Genomic DNA, 18,800 nt, shown 5'->3' with positions numbered 1-18,800 from the left:
ATTCATCGATCATGTTTTTTTATTTCATTTATGAATCACTTTCCACCAGCCATTTGAAACATCACATGCGCATACATACACACACAAGGCTCCAGTTAAGGTTGAACACTTGAGCATCCCCGGGGCTGTGGACCTGCTCCTTACAGGGAAGTGCAAGCCCACCCAGGGCAGGACATTTCCCCACTTCCTGGACTCAAGAACTTGGGACCCATGACACCTCTGTCTTTTCAGGATTCAGCTTCAATTTATTGGCCTACATCCAGTCTATCAGTGCCTCTGGGTACCAGTCTATCACCTCAATTGCCTCTCCTGGTCCAGATGGAACAGAGATAGAGTTGGGTGTCATCTGCATATTGGTGCAACAATCATCAGATGCAGCAGCAGTACCTGGAAATTCAATATCACCAATTGAGACTGTGGTACCAAAGCCAAGGTGAAAGACTGGAAGTGATATCAGTAATCAGACTGTTGTGTTCATTCAGAAACCACCATGAAAATGGATGACTGATCCACTGAACTGTTGCACAAATACCTAGATTTTAATTTTTTAAAAAAATAAATAGCAGAAATAAATAGATGAAACATTGTCTGCCTCTTGGGTAACTGTCATCTGTTATCTGATGGTAGGGCTAAACACTCCATATCTTATTATATTGTGTCGAGATGCAATGCAATTGTTCTTGTTAATGACATGTGGAAAACCAGTTTGGTTTGAGTGTTGGACTAGGATCTGGAAGACCAGGGTTCAAATCCCCACTCAACTATGAAGCTCATTAGGTAACCTTGGGCCAGTCACTGCCTCTCAGCTGAACCTGCCTTACAGGGTTGTTGTGGGGATTAAATGAAGAAGGAATAACCATGTATGCCACCTTGGGTTCCTTGGAGAAAAGGGTAAGATATAAATGCAAGCAGCAACAACAAAAGGCGGGGGGGGGGGAAGGTGTGTAATGAAGTCAAATTACATTGCTGCATAGTGGTTTGTATTTGTAAGACCATGCAAAATGTGATGTTTGGGGCTCAGTTTCTCTGATAACACAACGTGTCAGCCTTTGCAATACTAATATGATAATGTTGGTCCTGTCTTTCCAAAATCTGGCACCTTGAAGGCAAGCTGCTACAGACCTGGGCCCTTCAACTGTGACAGTCTGGAGTTGCTGCAAACACCCTTTTCCACCATGGCAAATGCAACCAGTAAGGTTTGGGATGCTGATCTCCCTTCCACTGCATATTCCATCTCCGGGGTTTGGAATTTTCTGTGACTTATTGGGAAAGGAACAACAGGTGCAGCTATCTTGGGGTTAGCATCAGAGGTCAGCATTGTTGGGCATGGGCCACGGTTCACACCCCAGAAGGAGGCCCACTCCCAACCCCTGGATCCCGCTGGCTCTGCTGATGCTCCTCCTTACTGTTATTGTCTGTTCACTTGTCCCCTTTAACAAAGTGAGCAGCAGCAGGAACAAGGAAATGCAGCAGCACCATCTTCTTGCCATGTCTGTTACCTCTGGACAGTGCATGGACTGGGCTCAAATGGAGAGGGGCAAGTGAATGGGCAGCACTGACAGCAGGGAGGGAATCCCCACCCAAATAGTGCTGAGTTTTCTAAATCCTTTGTTAGCATCCATACCCTTTTCATGAACTGCCAAATACTGGCAACAATACTACCCGAGCCTGTGAAAACTCTTTATCACTTTCTTTTCCTATTAGATTTCCTACTTTGTTGAGATGAGAATAATAAGCTACGATTAGCTTATAAATATCCAGCTCTGGAGATGATTTGAAATTCACTCTGTGCAGACCTTTTATCACCTTATAATTGGATGCTTCCTATATCCAGGCACCCTGGCACACAGTCAGCAATAAAGCATAAGCCACAAGCCCTGCACGTTCCTTGAAGCACATCAATAATGGCATCTCCATACACAACAAGGACGGAGTGCTACCAGATCAAAATAGTATATTTCACGCATACAGTAAAGCAGCAAAAATGAAGTGATGGTATATGATGCACCTCAGAATGGCTGCTAGTTAAAATCAGTGCTGGTACACAAAGACATCTCAACAGGTGCTCCTGTTACCCTCCCTTCTGTTTAAACTGCTATGCTAGACAGCCTCTGAACAGCCGGACAATCCTGGCTTTCCAAGAGGGGAATGACAAATATCATTTTCTAAAATACCTGAAATGCTTCACTTTAAACCAATTTGTACAATAGCCTGTTTCAAGCGAAAAAGAATAATTGTTCTGTGCAGATCCATGAATTCTACACTGTTTGAAAATCCCTGCCATCTGACGTAGAGGGATTTATAGGTTTAGTGGAAATTGCTTTCCCCACTGTCCAGATTAAATACTGTGGGATGATTTTTCGTATGAGTAAACATCCTTTCAATAATGAACAGACTGATAATGTCTTGAAAAGAGAAAAAGGATCTTCATTTTGGGTTTCTTCTTCTTTTGTGGACTATTTCCAGACATAAGACCAGAGGATATCATGTTGACTGTTCATAAAATGCAGTTTAGCATTTTCTTGCTGTTTTGGGCATGGGTTTTGTCCACAGAATGCAGAGCTCACTGGCAAGGGAAAGAAATTCATGAAGTGTACAAGAAAGGCAGGTGAGTTGAATTGTCAATCTGCAGAGCAAGAGATGATGCAGTATTTCAGATGAACAAAACGGCCGTAATGGGTCAAACTAGCTGCCTCACATTTGTACAAGAGATCTTCTGTTCTTTGCTTTTAATGCTTTGTGTTGCTCCCTTTTCATTTAGTGTTGTGCATTTTTACAACTCAACATACCAGATGAGCAAATGAAAATTCAATTTACTATGGCTTTCTAGCTTTAGGGAAGAGAAGCAGGAGGAGTTTAACTGGCATTTATTAAACAATATTTTAATCAATGTATTGATGTTACTGAAGGACTGTGACTAGATATAGATATAGATATTTTACAAGAAATTTACAGACAGATTCTAATGTTTTTCAGTTTCAAATTTTGAATACATACCCAACACATAAAGAGGTATGTTGTTTAAAACTGCCATGATAATCTTCTTTGAGTGTCATGCATTCAACTTTCTATGTATATGCCCATTATAATTATTAATATTTACTTATATTGTATTAGTGTTTTGAAGCGGAAATAAGTCAAATCAGACGGCAAACTGTTGTGGAAAAATAGGAGAAGTTATAAAATTCCCTCTTGATTCCTGATCTGCTTATTTCTACAATGAAGATGTGTTATTTTTCTTGGGCTGATATAATAAGGAGAAAACATACAATTGTTGGAGATCAGAAGGGATACTGATGGTCCATATATTTTTATCTGTTCAGTATTTCTTATATTAACTGCCAGTTGCCCAGTTCAACATTTTACTGTGGGCGAGCAGGTTAAGTGCTTGTGCAGATTAGATCAGAGACTGTGACATTGTAGTTTTCATTACAAAAACTGTTATCTAAGACATATGCTAAGTAAGATAGCCATAAGTCTCTTAATTTTAAAAACCAGTTTTACATATTATTTCAGCATAAGCTGTGAAAATGATTATAATTAATAGAGTTGAGCGTGTTTTTGGTGGGGAGAATCTAACATTTTTAAAGCAATATAACTCACTGATTTAGGAAGGCCAAGTGGTTCAGTTTCAAAACTATTACTACAGTATCAATATTTATGTTAATAATTTATATCCTAAGATAAGTTAATTTAAGGAAGTTTGTGAAAGGAAAGTCCCCTCTACACCCCATGGAAAGCCTCTCCAGAAGGCCAGGAGGGCACAACCTGAACAGTGTGGGGTGGGCTTGGGGGTTTTGGGGTAGAGGGAATTGACCTATATGAAGAACTCTGCCTGATGTCAGGGTCAATAGCCCCCTCCTGTAGCAACCTCTTGAACATGTGATCACACAAGAAGAGCCTGCTGTTTCAGGCCAATGGCCCATCTAGTCCAGCATCCTGTTGTCACAATGGCCAACCAGACGCCTGTGGGAAACTGGCAAGCAAGGTCTGAGCAGGAGAGCAGTCTCAACTCCTGCGGCTTCTAGCAACTGGTATTCAGAAGCAGTAACACCTCTGGCTTTGGGGGCAGGCCATAGCCATCATCTCGCAGTGGAAGGACCCCTGACACTCTGAAGAGGCTTTTCAGGGGCCTACACAGGGGAATAACTATTCTTCTATTAACTCCCATAAATTATATTCAGATCCAAGCCTATGAAATGCTTTCAGGGCTGGTATCTAAATAGGTAAAGGAGATACCATTCACAGCTGAATGATTAAATTGATAAATTGCCACAGATACTAAAGAAAAGTGACCTTTGCTAATATTTACTGCCAAATAGATTAATGTAAGCGAGTGGAGCAAAACCTTCAGAAACGTGTGTGGCAAAGACACTTAGGGTGCAGTTCTAATGCTGCTTACCTGGAAGTAGCCTCATTGAATTCAACAGGACTTACTTCTGGGTAGGCAGGTTTAATATTGCACTGTCAGGCAGTGATCTATGATGTGAAAAGGGTGTGTGTTATAATTTAGTGGTTATTTGCTTAATATTTGCTTTTCAAACACATACACCACCAGCACCTGGCCTAGGACAGGCCTTCAAGGACATAAATCACTGTCCTTATGTTCTCCTCCGAAATGTTGGAAGATATATTGATGCTTAAATTGCCTGATCCGGTTCATGCTTTCCAATAATCATACTTTTGTGTATGCTGCAGCTAACATCGATCTCAATCACGCTAATTTCCATTTCAAATTGTTTTCCATGGCATGTGGGAGCACAGAAAAGAAATGGAAAGCTACAGAAGTCTGTGAAAGAAAGCAGTAATTGTTGGCCCAACAGCCAATTGGCAAGACATAAAGGACTCATCAGGTGCCCTGTGTTTATTCCAGGAGTTCTGAAAGATTCTATTAACTGGTTGCATATTGGAATGACATGCACCTGATATAGTCTGGGCAGAGAAACTAGACACAGGAGGTGACAGCTTGTACTTTCTCCCGTGCTCTGCAGGAGACTGGGCAAACTGGACCTAAGAGCACATCAAAAATTACAGATAGGTTGTCTAGTAACAGTCCAGAGCAAGAAAACAAATAAGAAAAACAGAGAGATGAGAATCTTATATATTCCACAGAATAAAGTACTGGTTAAAACAATTCTAGCAGACTTGTTTCACACCCACACCCACACCTCATGTATGGGACTTGCTAAATATGCCTGGCCCATCAAAAGAAAATTAGGAAGCTTAGATTTGTAAATCATCAACCAAATATGTACATCGTAATATGATGCATGAAGACTTAAGGGTAGATCAGGATTTGGCTTCCAACAGGGAGGCTGTTTTTACTGATAAAAAGTATTCCTTCATGAAATGGGAATGTTCTGTTGGAGTGGGCGGGGGGGGGCAGGACCCAATGTGGTGCTGATACTGATACCTGATGTACTGAAATCAGGACATTGCTTTTGGAAAGTTCTCGCAGACCCTGGAAAAGGGATTGTTCACACTGGATCAGGTAATAGGTGGAGACAGGGTACCTACTTTCCAATTCCTAATATAATAAAGCTACTTTTATTTTCTTAGGGCAGGGATGGGAAACCTGTGGCCCTCCAAATGTTATTGCGCGTAAGCCTGTCCCGCCCTTCCCCTTTTCTGGTGCCAAACACTGTGCGCACATGCACAATTGTAGATACATTGAACGTGCACAAAATGGGAGCTGCCTGTACAATACTTCCTAATTTTGCTTTTGGTTTCCTTTCAATATTGAGTTTGAAACAAATTATACTGACAACAATGTATCATGACTGTGGCCTTGCCTTTTTCTTTCCTGATAGTGACATTTTAAAAAACATCACCACCCAACACAATTTTGCCCTGAAAGATTTTTATTTTGCAGCTGTTTTCAACTTTGTCTCTGGTTTCTAGAAAAACCATGAGTTCCATGGATGGCCCCACCATAAGGATGCTTTTCTTCAGTTAATTCTAATTTGATGTACTTAAATTGTCCCATTCTAGCTAGTGTTCCCATGAGAAGACGCCAAAACTATTCAACTATTATTTACAGCTTTTGCCAACCTGGTACCCTCCAGATGTTTCAGCCCATTCCAGCAAAAAAAACAACAAAAAAAAAAACAACCATGGAAAATCCAGCATAGAGATAACAACTAAAACCAATATAAAGCCATCAGTGGGATAAGGTTGGCCTTTAAGTAGGGGTAGGGAAGCACCTCAGCAACAGGCTGTCTCTGACATATGGCTATTTGTTTCAACATCTGAAACAAGTGTATGCCTACAAGTGTAAATGAGTAGGAAGCTCACCATGCAGTAAGGAAACATGCAAAGGCAAGGTTCCTGAGTGCGCAGAGGTGCCTGCCATCATCATCTAGATGGCCAGCACCAACATGGACACTGATTTTGAGGGGGGATGAATCAGGAGGGTCAGAAGAGGCAGTAGCACAACCCACAGGTGCTAGACCAAGTCCAGTAAGCAGAGACCTTCAGAATCAGACATGCTTGGACTGGAGACCCCTGAGCTAGGACCACCAGTCACTGCAGCTTCCAAGCTGGACCCCATCATGAAGCCAGAATCATTGCCTTTAAGGGCCTCAAATGCCACTGAGAACATTCACCACAAAAGGTAGTGTGCTCAATTAAAAAGAATGGAGAGACGGCAGTGTATCAGACTCCAGGACAGAGGGCTGAACCTGTAGGAGTCCTGGGAAGGGTAGTCAGGGCCAATAGAACAGCTCAGTTCCTACACAGCACATGTTGGAGTTGTCTTATCTCAGGGTCCTGTCCAGGGTCCTGAAATATATATATCTCTGGTCACCATTACTTCCTGATTACTATTATTGACCTTTTGAATTACACTGCCTTTGCTTGTCAGTCTCTTGCTCTTGCTACTTGCTCAGGATTACTGCTAGATCTGCTTCTTCCAGACTCCACTGTGGGCTCAGTCTTGAAGTTGATCCTTCTGCCTGTGCTCCTATGGGAATCTAATCTACCCTGTCCCAATTTTGTTGGAGTTTGTATGTTCCCAGCACTGAGAAATAAGGCAATACATATTTCTAAGGCCTTAAATATCTTATTTTCCTTGTGTGTGCACTGCCTTCTCAGAAGCAATTCCCCCTTCCCCCAAGTTCAATGGGACTTACTCCCAGATATAGGATTTTTTTGGCCTTGGATAACGTTGGTACGAATGGTACAGATGTGGTGAAATAATTAAACAATGTTACTACAAAGGCTAATGACCCTTGGCTTAAGTAAACCCCCCCTCACTTAAATAGCAGTGTTGTCTCTCAAGTAGGTTCAGTATCATTATCCATGCCTGGCTGATGGAAAAGTGACATCAGAAGACAGGTTGTGTTGGGGCACAAAGTGGTTCAGTACCCTCTGCCCAAACACCTCTTCTGCTCTGTAAATTGTGTCCCACACACCACTGTCTGTCTCAGGAGGGGGGAACCTCTACCCTTCCAGTTCTTGTTGGACTCCAATACCCACCAACCCCAGCCATCACAGCCAATGAGAGATCAATTTTTTCCCTGATCCTTAGTTCCTCCAGATGACATGTTTATTGAGCTTGCATAGCCTGATCTGCTTGCACAAAGCTTACATGGAAGTTATACCATGTACAGTCTTTATCGAGCATTTGTTCTGATTTGTGGGGAGACTATATGCCAATGAGCATTCCTTCTGATTTGCTTGCCACTATGGTTATATGGCTCCCTGTTGATCAGTCTTCTATCCCACACTTTGCATTTCCTTGTCACTTGCTTAACTGCAAAAAGTCCTTTAAATAAAGGTGGATTTGATGTGCCAGAACACCCTGATCCACTTTATTTGCTCAAATGTAACCTTGTGGTATACAGTTGAATTCCTCCTTTTTGCAATTTGAATTGCAAAAAGTACTGATGGTCCGGAGGCAACCCAGTTATTTTTCTAATAGAGCTTCCTGAATTTCCAAACAGGAGCAGAGTCTCCTTTTGACTGAGTTTTCTTCTTTTACTGCACCCACAAGTGGACATCTTATATAAATGACTGGGTGAGGCAGAACAGTTAATGGGTGACAACTAAGGTGTAACTGGAACGGAGGCTGCTTTGCAGTGATCATGAAAATTTTCCACCATTGCAACTTCCTGTGTACAATCTTGGCTCAAGCTAGGATAGGGATAAGGATGGGGATTTGCCTTAAAGAAGGGCTAGAGGGGTTCTGAAATGAATTCTTTTACATGCACAGGCTGGAAAGGGGAGGAAGGTGAAGTGGGGGGGAGGGGGGACTCCCACTGCCACAGAGCAGCCCCACTTAGTTCCTGTGCTGCCACTAGAATCCCACTGTGACCCAGATTTAATCTATTTTTACCTCTCTTGTTTTATCGTCTTCCTTTTTTCTGCTCTGCATTTTCCTACTGCATCATTTCTAACAGCAGTCACACCTACTAATCTTCCCTGTCCTTAGCTCTTTGCTCTACTGCTGATAGTTATTATTTCCCTTATGAGTTGGTTCTCATAGAATTACCCCAAAGCAATTCAACAGTAAAAATATGTAACAAACAGTAAAAAAGAATTTCAAGTCTAACGCAGATACAGACTGGGATTTTTATTTTTATTTTAAATGATCTTCACTTAAAAGTATTGTTGGGAAAGGAAGGTCTTCAACAGGTGCCAAGAAGATAATAGAAAAATACACTACGAAAGACTGGAGAAGTGATACCCATTTCCTTTTACTTTTTGTAGGTTGAGTTTATTATTAACTCCTTCTTCCCCTTGTGATTTTTTCTCTGTGATGGCACTTGGTAAACTACTTGTTCTTCCAGCCCAGAAATGGAAACCTGCAGCCTTCAACACATTATTGTTGGACTTGAACTCCCACCAGCCCCACTCAGAATGGCAAATGGTTAGCTGCAGCCCAATAACAACTGAAGGGCACAGCTTTGCCATCCTTGCTCTAGCCTATGTGAGGAGATTTCACCCCTCCCATATCCAATAATCTCCTGAGGAGTCTGCTGATTCTCCAGAGAGGAGGAGGCGTGTTCTGCTCTCTACTTATTCTGCTCCAGCACCGAGTCATGTCAGTCAGTCAGTGTCGGAGGGAGAGAGAGAGACTGAGTGTTAGAGATCGTGTGTAGAGATAAGGTTGCTGCTAAGAGCAGCTGCAGACACTCAGTGCAGTGTAGCATTTATTTATGCTTAGACCTATTTAGCTCTGTATATAGTTGTATAATAGTTGTAGATAGAATAAAGAAGATATTCTACAGAGCTGCTCTCCGAGTTGTTTATATACTCTGCTAGAGTCTGCTGTACTCTGCTGTGCGACGACTATCTTCTTGTTGGAGTGAATCCAGTGCTCACAACTCTAAGCTGTGAGTCCACAGCACTTTGACCTGTTCCTGTGCAGAAGGTGGTCTCTGGAAGTGCTACCCAGCTTGCCTAGCCCAGTCGGGGCTGAAGTGGATGAGTCCAGTTGGTGGCACTGGCTCAAGGGCGATGCTGACACTATGTACCACATTTTCTACTTGGTGACATTCCTGCTGAGATACAACAAGCTACCACCACCCACTTCCTGCACTTTCTGTAGACAAGTGAAGACATTTTTGTTCCAACAGGCTTTCACAGCTGGACAAGTGGGTCTTTACCATGAGTGTCCTCTTGTTAGGGTTTCAGTCTTTTTCTAAATGTACCTGTTGTTTTGTGTTTTTAACTATCATCTATGTAAACTGCCCTGAGAAATCAAAGATGCTGATGATAATTTCTTCTTTCTACCACTTGCACAACCTAAGCATCTTTCCACTGTCACCATCTTCCCGCTTCTTGAATTCACCCTAATGCATCTCTCCATCTCTACTGAGAGGACCTGTCCATCTGTCTTTCCTCCCGCCAACATTCTCTCTCTCTCTCTCTCTCTCTCTCTGATTGGATTTTTTTATCAACTTTTATCAGAACTGGGATGGGTGGGGGAGGAAAGTTTTATGTCATCCAGAAAGATAGTTGTCAATATTGTGTTGCTTCCAGAGATTATGAAAAAATAAAATCGATAAGATTATATGATTTAGCTTACTTTTTGCCTTCCTCTGCTGTACATCTTGCATTGCTTGACTGAGCTATTTGAAGTTATTCGCTCATCAAGCACCTTTCACAACACCCTTTCATTGTGGTGTGCAAAACTGAAAGTTAGGCTCACAGGATAGGATCCAGAAGAAAGAAGCTTGGCAGCAGTACTGGAGTCACTGTAAAGAACTTGCAAGAGATTGTGCAGTTCCTTGTGCAAAATTGAAGCACACATCAGAATTTCAGTTCCCTTTTCATGTGCAGCTATCCTTTGCTAATTCAGAAAAAGCCTCAAGAGCAACCCTAATATTATTTCTGATTAACAGTGGGAAAATTATTCAATAACTTCTTTTAAGGTAGTGATTTAATTAAAGTAAAATAATACCTTCACGTTCTATTTGTACCATAGTTACACTTTTGGAAGACTGAAAAAATATGTTCTCCCTGATAGGGAAGTGATGATTGCACCAGGATTTAAGAACGATTGTTTCTTAAAGTGCTTGTAACTTCCACTTTATTAAGTAACTATCACTTGTAACACAGAATCCTGGAGTTGTGGACATTTCTTTTCCTTCTCATCACCTCTTTAGACCTTTTCAGTCCTAGTATTGCCAGTGTTTAAAACCAAAAATTCTCAAAGTCGAATGCGCCCTGAGGCCAGGGTTTATGTTACAGGGGGACAGGCCTTATGTTGGGAGGAGGGCACAACTAAGCTGTCCGCAATGCGACTGGTCAGTTATTTAAGTATTTTTATTTACTTTATTTTATTTACTTGGCTATGCCCATGCCCAGCATTGGGCAGAACACAGATGAAATTTGGGGAGAGGGAATCCAACAGTTTTTGGTGGGTTGGGTTTTGGGGAAGATAACCTAATGTGGAAGCGTTTTTCCCCCACATGTATGAACAAAGCCCAGCAGTAAAGCTGTCTATTCACTTGTAAAAAAACCCCAACAAAAAAATCCCTGATCCCCTTTACCTTTCCTGCAACTGGACCATGAACAAAAACCTACGTTTTTCTCTGATTGGTTGAAATACCTACGATTGAGGGTGCTTCCAGATCATAGCTGTCAACTTACAACCTGCAGTCTGGTCAAACTCATGCTGGGTAGCTTCGAGAACACTGTCCAGCCAACTTTGTAACCAGAGGTTCAACTGAATAGAATCTGAATCACATGCACCACAAGGCCTATGCAGCCTCAGCTTAAGATGGCTCCCCAGCCTGGCTTTGCACTGCAAAGTTTGCAGCAGCACATGCAACAACATGGCATCCAGCATTCAAAAACCCCCTCAGCTTGCATTAACTAGCCAAACACAAGGCATGCAAGCTCCACCCCCCAGTCGTTCTTAGACTTCTTATTGGGTGAGCAACACAGCCAAGCAACACAGCTGGAGCCTCCCTCCTCCCTGGCCAGCAGGGAGGGAGAGAGAGGAGCTGCTTCCTTTGAAATTTAAGGGACATCATTTAAGGGACATTTAAGGGACATCCATCAATAAGGGACAGCAGCGGGACATGGCGCTGGAATAAGGGACTGTCCCTTCAAATAAGGGACACTTGACAGCTATGTTCCAGATGGATGTTTATTGTGGGGTAGGCACACCTCGCACATGCATTTTTTTTTACAGCATCTACATGACGTTTCTGGCATCAAAATGGCATCCCATATCTCTCCCCCCCCCAACCCTTATCAGATTTGCCCATTCCAGGAAAACCCCAAAACTGTAAAAAGAAAGAAAGAAAGAAAGAAAGAAAGAAAGAAAGAAAATGTTACCAACTAGCAGTTTGCAATAGCAGAACTATCCTTTTACAATAGTAACCTTGCCCCATCTAGAAGTCCCCTCAGGTTCCCCATGTTGGAACATGCAATATGATGCCACTTGTTTCAATACTGCAATGGTCCTGTTTCATAAGTAATGTATTGAGCAACAGCTCAACATAGTGGTGTTCTGCCAAGTGCATGGGGGCAGACTGTTGCTTCATAATGGCTCTAGAGAACAAACCAAAGGCTGGGCCCCTCAGTCCTTGGTGGGATAGCTGTACATGCAAATACGGTACATTGTACCAATCTGGTTTGCCTTTTGCTTCTGGCATGTCAACCTTTTCCATGTCATCTGCAATAGCTCAAGATTAATGGATAGATCTGGCCTTACTTCTCCCAGACACCAGGTCTAATGCTCCCGCACATCTTACCAGATAGACCTGGCCTCGCAGCCATTGGGCACAAGTACTGCATCACTACAACTTAAGTTGATCCCTAGACTTGAGGTGCTAAACTAGTATCCTATTTACTTCTATTTACTTTCTTTGGCTGCTTCCAGGCAACTTGTTCATTAAGCATTCATCTTGATTACTTTGCACAAAGTTTGCAGGGAGGTTATACACACCAACATTCATTCTAGAATGAATTCATTCAGCATTCATTCTGATTAATTTGCAAAGACGCTATTATATGATGTCACATCAATGAATTGTTATCCTACAGTCTCCAGTGCACCCTCCTGTCACTTTCCTTACAAAAAGAGAGAGTCCAATTTCTTAATTGTGCAACCTGATTTTACTGTTGCGTGAGGAGAAATCAAGAACAGTTAAGAAATGCTTCTTTCAGTACATCCCTTCTCTAGGCTTCACTAATCCTTGATGAGTTCACATGGTCAGTCTTTGTTTAAATAAGTCACAATCTACCCTCTTGTCAGATGAGCAAAATACAAGATGCAAACCCCATAATAACTAAAAAGCTAGCTCACAACATTATGTCATACTCTATGCCTGAACTGTGCATATAAACACAAGTAGCCCCTGCTCCCAATGTTCCTGTCTGCTCCCCCACCCCTGACCTTCCCATATTGAACAGGGGTCCTAACCACACAGAGACTTCAAAGCATGTTCACGTGAACACGCATGAAAAATACCCTTCATACCTTTACATGCAACATGCATGGGGGAAGCATGTTGGGGACAGGGCTAGTATGTACACCCCCCTACCATGCCCCATACTTTTGTTTGCATTCCCCTTTCAGGCATAACAGAGCAAGGCTTACTATGTCTAAGAAACTCAGGGAGGGTTTTTATGCTACTGCTTTCTGCAGAGCACACTAGGGTGGCGCTTGGGGGGGAATTGTCATTGTGCCACTCCTTGGTGTGTGGAGTGCCTCAGGGTGCGATACTCTCCCCGATGCTTTTTAACATCTTTATGCGCCCCCTCGCCCAGCTTGTCCGGAGTTTTGGGCTGGGTTGCCATCAGTATGCCGATGACACCCAACTCTATCTGTTGATGGATGGCCATCCTGACTCGGCCCCAGACACACTGACCAGATGTCTGGAAGCTGTGGCTGGATGGTTACGTGGGAGCCGGTTGAAGTTAAATCCTTCGAAGACAGAGGTCCTCTGGCTGGGACGGGACGATATGGGATTGGGGGGGGGCAACTCCCATCTCTTGCGGGGGTGCAATTAGTGCCAGCACCGTCCGTTAAGAGTTTGGGTGTAATCTTCGATACCTCCCTCTCTATGGAGGCGCAGATTACAGCTATAACAAAGGCGGCATTTTTTCATCTCCGCCAAGCTAAGCAGTTGGCCCCTTATCTCTCTCGCCCTGACCTAGCCACTGTGATCCACGCGACGGTCACCTCCAGACTGGATTATTGTAACTCGCTCTACGTGGGGCTGCCCTTGAGACTGACCCAGAAACTCCAGCGGGTGCAGAATGCCGCGGCGAGACTCCTTATGGGGTCTTCGCTGCGAGATCACATTCATCCGGTACTATACCAGCTGCACTGGCTCCCGGTGGAGTACAGGATCAGGTTTAAGGTGCTGGTTTTAACCTTTAAAGCCCTATACGGCCTAGGACCCTCGTACCTACGGGACCGCCTCTCCTGGTATGCCCCACAGAGGAACCTACGGTCTGCAAATAAAAACATCCTGAAGGTCCCAGGCCTCAGAGAGGTTAGGCTGGCCTCAACTAGAGCCAGGGCTTTCTCGGCTGCGGCTCCAATCTGGTGGAACGCTCTGTCACAAGAGACTAGGGCCCTGCGGGACCTGACATCTTTCCGCAAGGCCTGCAAGACAGAGTTGTTCCACCAGGCCTTTGGTCAGGGCCCAGCCTGACTCCCTCCTCTGGCAACCTGCACAGAACTTTGCTTAACGGTTGCCATTAATTTGATTTTAATTAATTTTATAATGAAATGTTTTAGAATGTTGGATTATTTGATTGTTTGATTATTTGTTTGTTGTTAGCCGCCCTGAGCCTGGCTTTGGCTGGGGAGGGCGGGATATAAATAAAATTTATTATTATTTATTATTATTATTATTATTATTGTGCCTCCTGAAGAACGAGTATGAAAGCTATACTAGATAGGACATGGGAGTTTCATGGCTGGAACTCCTGACCACCTGTTTCTTTGGACAAATCAAACAAACTTTGTGGGTATTTGGATCAGGGCTAGAGCTCACAGCAAACCTCCTAACTCTTTGGTCATATCCATGCCATACATGGCTTCCTCTCAAAGGATCCTGGGAACTGTAGTTTGTTACAGGTGCTGGGAACTGTAGCCTTGTTAGGGGTAAACTACAGTTCTCAAGATAATTGGGAGAGGCATTATGTTTTAAATGTGATTTCAATGTGTGGTGTAGATGTGACCCCACACCCAGACTCTGATCCAGATTTCCCTTTCTGGGAATAACTTATATTAGTGGCTGAGTGGAAAACAGACAAAAATTTAATTTGCTAGTCAGGATGAGTGAGGAGTGGGAATAGACTCAGATAAGAGATGGGAGCACTAACCCTCCAACACCACTCAGACATGGCGGGTGCAGAGCTATTATAATAGCAGGGATACTGGGATGTGCAGGGGAGGGGAGGGGAAGCCCGTGAAAGGTAGTTTTTAAGGCACCTGGCAGGCCAAAATCTGACTGCAGAATTGCATTCAGCTTGGTCACAGGTTCTACAGGCACCATTGGCAGGTGTTAAGCTGCTGCTAAGCCCCTCTTTGACACTTTTTCTAAAGCTAATTGGCTGCCCAACCTCCTGCACACGGGGCTGGGGCAGGGGGAGGAATTCTAAACAGGATCATAGCTTCGTAGGAACTGGTTACAACTCCCCTCTCTGTGCACTACAACCCTGATGAAAACTAGGAACTTCTTCACTTTGTAACAAATTCCCTGGGTGGACTAACAATCCAATCCTATTTCCAGGGAACTCTTGTAGCTCTGTGAGGGTCTCCTATCAACTCTCAACACCCTTAACAAACTACACACCTCAGAATTCTTTGGGGGAAGCAGTGACTACCGTATTTAATGTGGCATGATACTGCTTTAAATGGATAGTGCAGATGTGACATCGAGGCGCAGGATTTCTGTGTGCAATGACAATTTTATTTTAATTTGTTTATCTGGAGAAGTGTTAAGTATGTAAGCCTCCATCTCCAATCTGAAGTGAAACATCTTGCATACAGACTTCTGACCATTGAGGCATTGTCTTTGTGTTTTTGTTTTCTCCTTCAGTTTTGTTCCTGGGAATTGTCTGATTACATTTTATCATCTCAGAAATGTAGAATGATCAAAGAATTCAGTTTCTTTCTAGTGCAGAGAATAGCAGGGAGAGCTAAACGAAGGAAAAACGTATGAGGAAGCAGTTTAGAGTTCCATTTTAACATGACTGCACTGGTCCCTTCCCCTCACATTGTAAACAACCACGTAGTAAAATTTTTAATTCCTCTACAAATGTAAGAACAGAGTATTTAGATACTATGACAGCTCACTAGGTGCATAGCTTTGCTTGTCTGCTCTGAGTTGCTACATTTGCACTCAGGGTTTTGTTCCAGGGGATCTGTTGACTGAGCATTTATCATGATTTGTTCCCACAACTTTTCAGAGAGATTAGATGTTGCCTGTGTATTGAGCATTCATTCCGATTTGTTTGTATGAAGCAACTGTTCTACCACACTTTCCAGCACATTTTCCTGTCACTTTCCTTATTGCAAAAAATATCTGCTGAGGGGCAGGTTGTGTTTGTTGCACAAGAGTGCAACCTAAATTTGCCGATCTGTGATTGAATCCCACCCAATTATGGTATCAATATGGACAATCCAGGATCAGTTCCAGGTTTGGGAACCCTTAGGAAAGTGCTTTCTATGAAACCCCTCCTACATGGGTCCCCCACCTCCTCCAGCCACAAGCTGACCTGCTGGTGGCAATGGCAGTCAACTGTGAGTCAGGGTTTTAAATGTCCCACAATGCCCGAAAGCAACCAATGTAGCATTTGCTCCTGGGCATTGTGGGAAATTTAAAAGACAGCTTGTTGTTGCCTGCTGTCCATGACATTTTTTGCTGCCAGTGGGCTGTCCAAGTGGGTACCCTGTCCAAGGGTATCAGGAGTCAAGAGGCAATGCTTGTTTTGGTTTATCTTACTGCTGCATTTGGAAGGTTTTCAGTTCCCCTGCAGCTTAGTTCACTTGCTTGAGTCATCTATATTTGTTCTACTGACCTCCCTTCACCTCCAAGGCATCGGTTGGCACATTACACTTTGAACCTTTTTGCTTTCTTTTTATGGTACACTATTAATCTGGATTAGATGGGTTGAACAGTTACAAATGTTTGGCAATGAAGAGCCTGGTTCAGTAAAGGAATTGGCACTGAATGATGCTTGGCTTTCAGAGCCTTACAATCCTATAGGCCAGTGGCAGCCAAACTTGGCCCTCTAGCTGTTTTGGGACTACAATTCCCATCAACCTTGACCACTGGTCCTGTTAGCTAGGGATGATGGGAGCTGTAGTTCAAAAACAGCTGAAGGGCCAAATTTGGCCACCATTGCTATAGGCTCTACAGCGTAGAGAGATGTGTGCAGACATAGTTTGTGTGTATGTGTGATTTTTTTATTAAGAGATTTCTACATCACCCTCCACCAAAAATAGTCATGGGATGGTTTACAAAAATGAGATGATATAAAAACATGTCACAGAACTTAAAGCAGAAATAGTAAAACAATTCTCATAAGTTGCAGAAATAGCATGTTGTAAGCATGTTTCAGTATGTGTTTCTTGATGAGGGATAATAATGCTTCGTTAGTTTCCATAACAAAGTGACTTTAACATTTAAAAAATCTTGTTTTGTGGTTATTATAACATTCTGCACAGTTAATTCTAAGGGGGGGGGGGATGGATGTTAAAAGTTCATGTCCCAACACCTGTCTGCTTTCTGAGTCCATTTTGCTAGCCAAATTTCACGCATTAGCTCATCAAATTTCCTAAGAAAAGAATATAGACTAGCCTTCTCCTACATTTTCCAATGCTTTTAGTTGCTTTCTGTTATTACCAAAAGCTATTTTGATAATGAATTTCCTTTGTTAGTGTGTATGTGTGCTTACATAAGACAATGCAAAGTGCACCTGAATTGACAGAGACAAGAGGAGAGATTATCAAATGAGTCTGCTAACGTGATGCATCATTTTTCATTCATTAAGCCTGGATTTTACATGTTTAAAAGCTTACTTTGCTTGCTTTGCCCCTCACAAGTGTGCTAATTTAGAAGATCCTCTTTTAGCAGGGGCCCAACCTGAAAGAAGTCGGCAACTGTCAGAGTACATCAAGTGACCTGAAGTCTCTCTCTGGGTCATATATTTCCCCAGAATGCACTGTGCATCTTTGACTCCAGGGAGTCCCTTGAATTCACTAGATTTTGATGGCAGCACCTGGCTCGACAGAGCCTACCTCAGCCACTGTGGCACAAATAGGTTGGTTTAGTGTTGTCAGGGTAATGTATTCTGAGCCTGGATGGGATGTTGCACCACTCTGAGTACGCCACTTTCAACAACTCTGAGTGTGTAGACACACACGGCCATAAAGTGCATTCATTGTCTTCTGCAGACACATTTTTTTGGTCAGTGCACCCACACTGTCATCTTCATATTGTTGGTACATTGTTCTTTTGGTGTTTTGAAAGTGCCTTTCAGTGGAACAGTTAAAAGCTGTCTTGCATTTTGTGACACATTCTGAAATGCATTTGGCTTGTGTGGAAACAGAGAACACCTCCTATTGGGCAGGGTCTTATGACATTGTTAGTCCGCACCTGAACCATGGAGATTAACCTGAGAAAAACCTGAGCCACTTGGTGTTCTAGTCTACCTGGAAGATAATCAAATTGTTTTAAAATGTGGCTTAAAATGTCTGAACAATTATTTTGAGCACTGCTGTTGTTGTTGCTACTAAAGTGTTAATATCAGTTCACTCACAATGTTATTGTCTCATGTTCTGCAGAGCTCAAATTATGGGGAGAAAGGCAGGGGGCTCTTAATAAGACCCTTTATTTAAGACCCTTATTAAAATCCATCCATTTTAGCCAGAAAAAAATGCTCCTGTAGCCTTCTAAAAACAGTGACTGGGGTGGAGGGAATTAGAAAACGATAGCTTCATCTGTTCTCCTTTCCCCGCAGGATTGAGTAAAGGCTATGAGAACTTGACTCTATACAGCAGATGTTTATTCTTTGTTCCATGAGCATTACCCAGGGGTTCTGTGTAATTTTACAACCTCCTGCCTCTACTTCACTCTCCCGCTTCTGCAGTCCAGTCATCTAAGTTTCACACTGCAAGTTAAAAACTTTTTTTGGAGTGAGATTCCCCCTCAAAAAAGATTAAATAGAACATACCCCATGTTGGTAGCTTATGCTAGAGGTGTCAATCTATCAAATTTTCCATATTCTCTGGTCATCTTCACAGAGCAGATCATATTGGCACCAAATATTAATTGAAATAAGCGAAACTGTGGAATACAAACTGCATCAAGATCCTCTAA

At 42.8% G+C, this 18,800-nt stretch overlaps 1 protein-coding gene across 1 annotated transcript in view; it reads left to right on the top strand.

Annotated features, from left to right (window-relative positions):
- Window positions 1-2,389: 2,389 nt before the first annotated feature.
- GABRR1 (gamma-aminobutyric acid type A receptor subunit rho1) overlaps window positions 2,390-18,800 on the top strand; it is a 31,738-nt gene continuing 15,327 nt past the window's right edge. The window contains exon 1 of the mRNA XM_080999895.1: window positions 2,390-2,608. Within this exon, the coding sequence (XP_080856021.1) occupies window positions 2,487-2,608 (122 nt within the window). The 5' untranslated portion in view covers window positions 2,390-2,486. The remainder of the gene's footprint in view (window positions 2,609-18,800) is intronic.

This window comes from Podarcis pityusensis (assembly GCF_964106645.2).
Source record: "Podarcis pityusensis genome assembly, chromosome: 3".
Classification (NCBI taxonomy): Eukaryota; Metazoa; Chordata; class Lepidosauria; order Squamata; family Lacertidae; genus Podarcis; species Podarcis pityusensis.
Note: the sequence above shows the minus strand (reverse complement) of the source record. Positions and strands in the feature narration are given on the sequence as shown.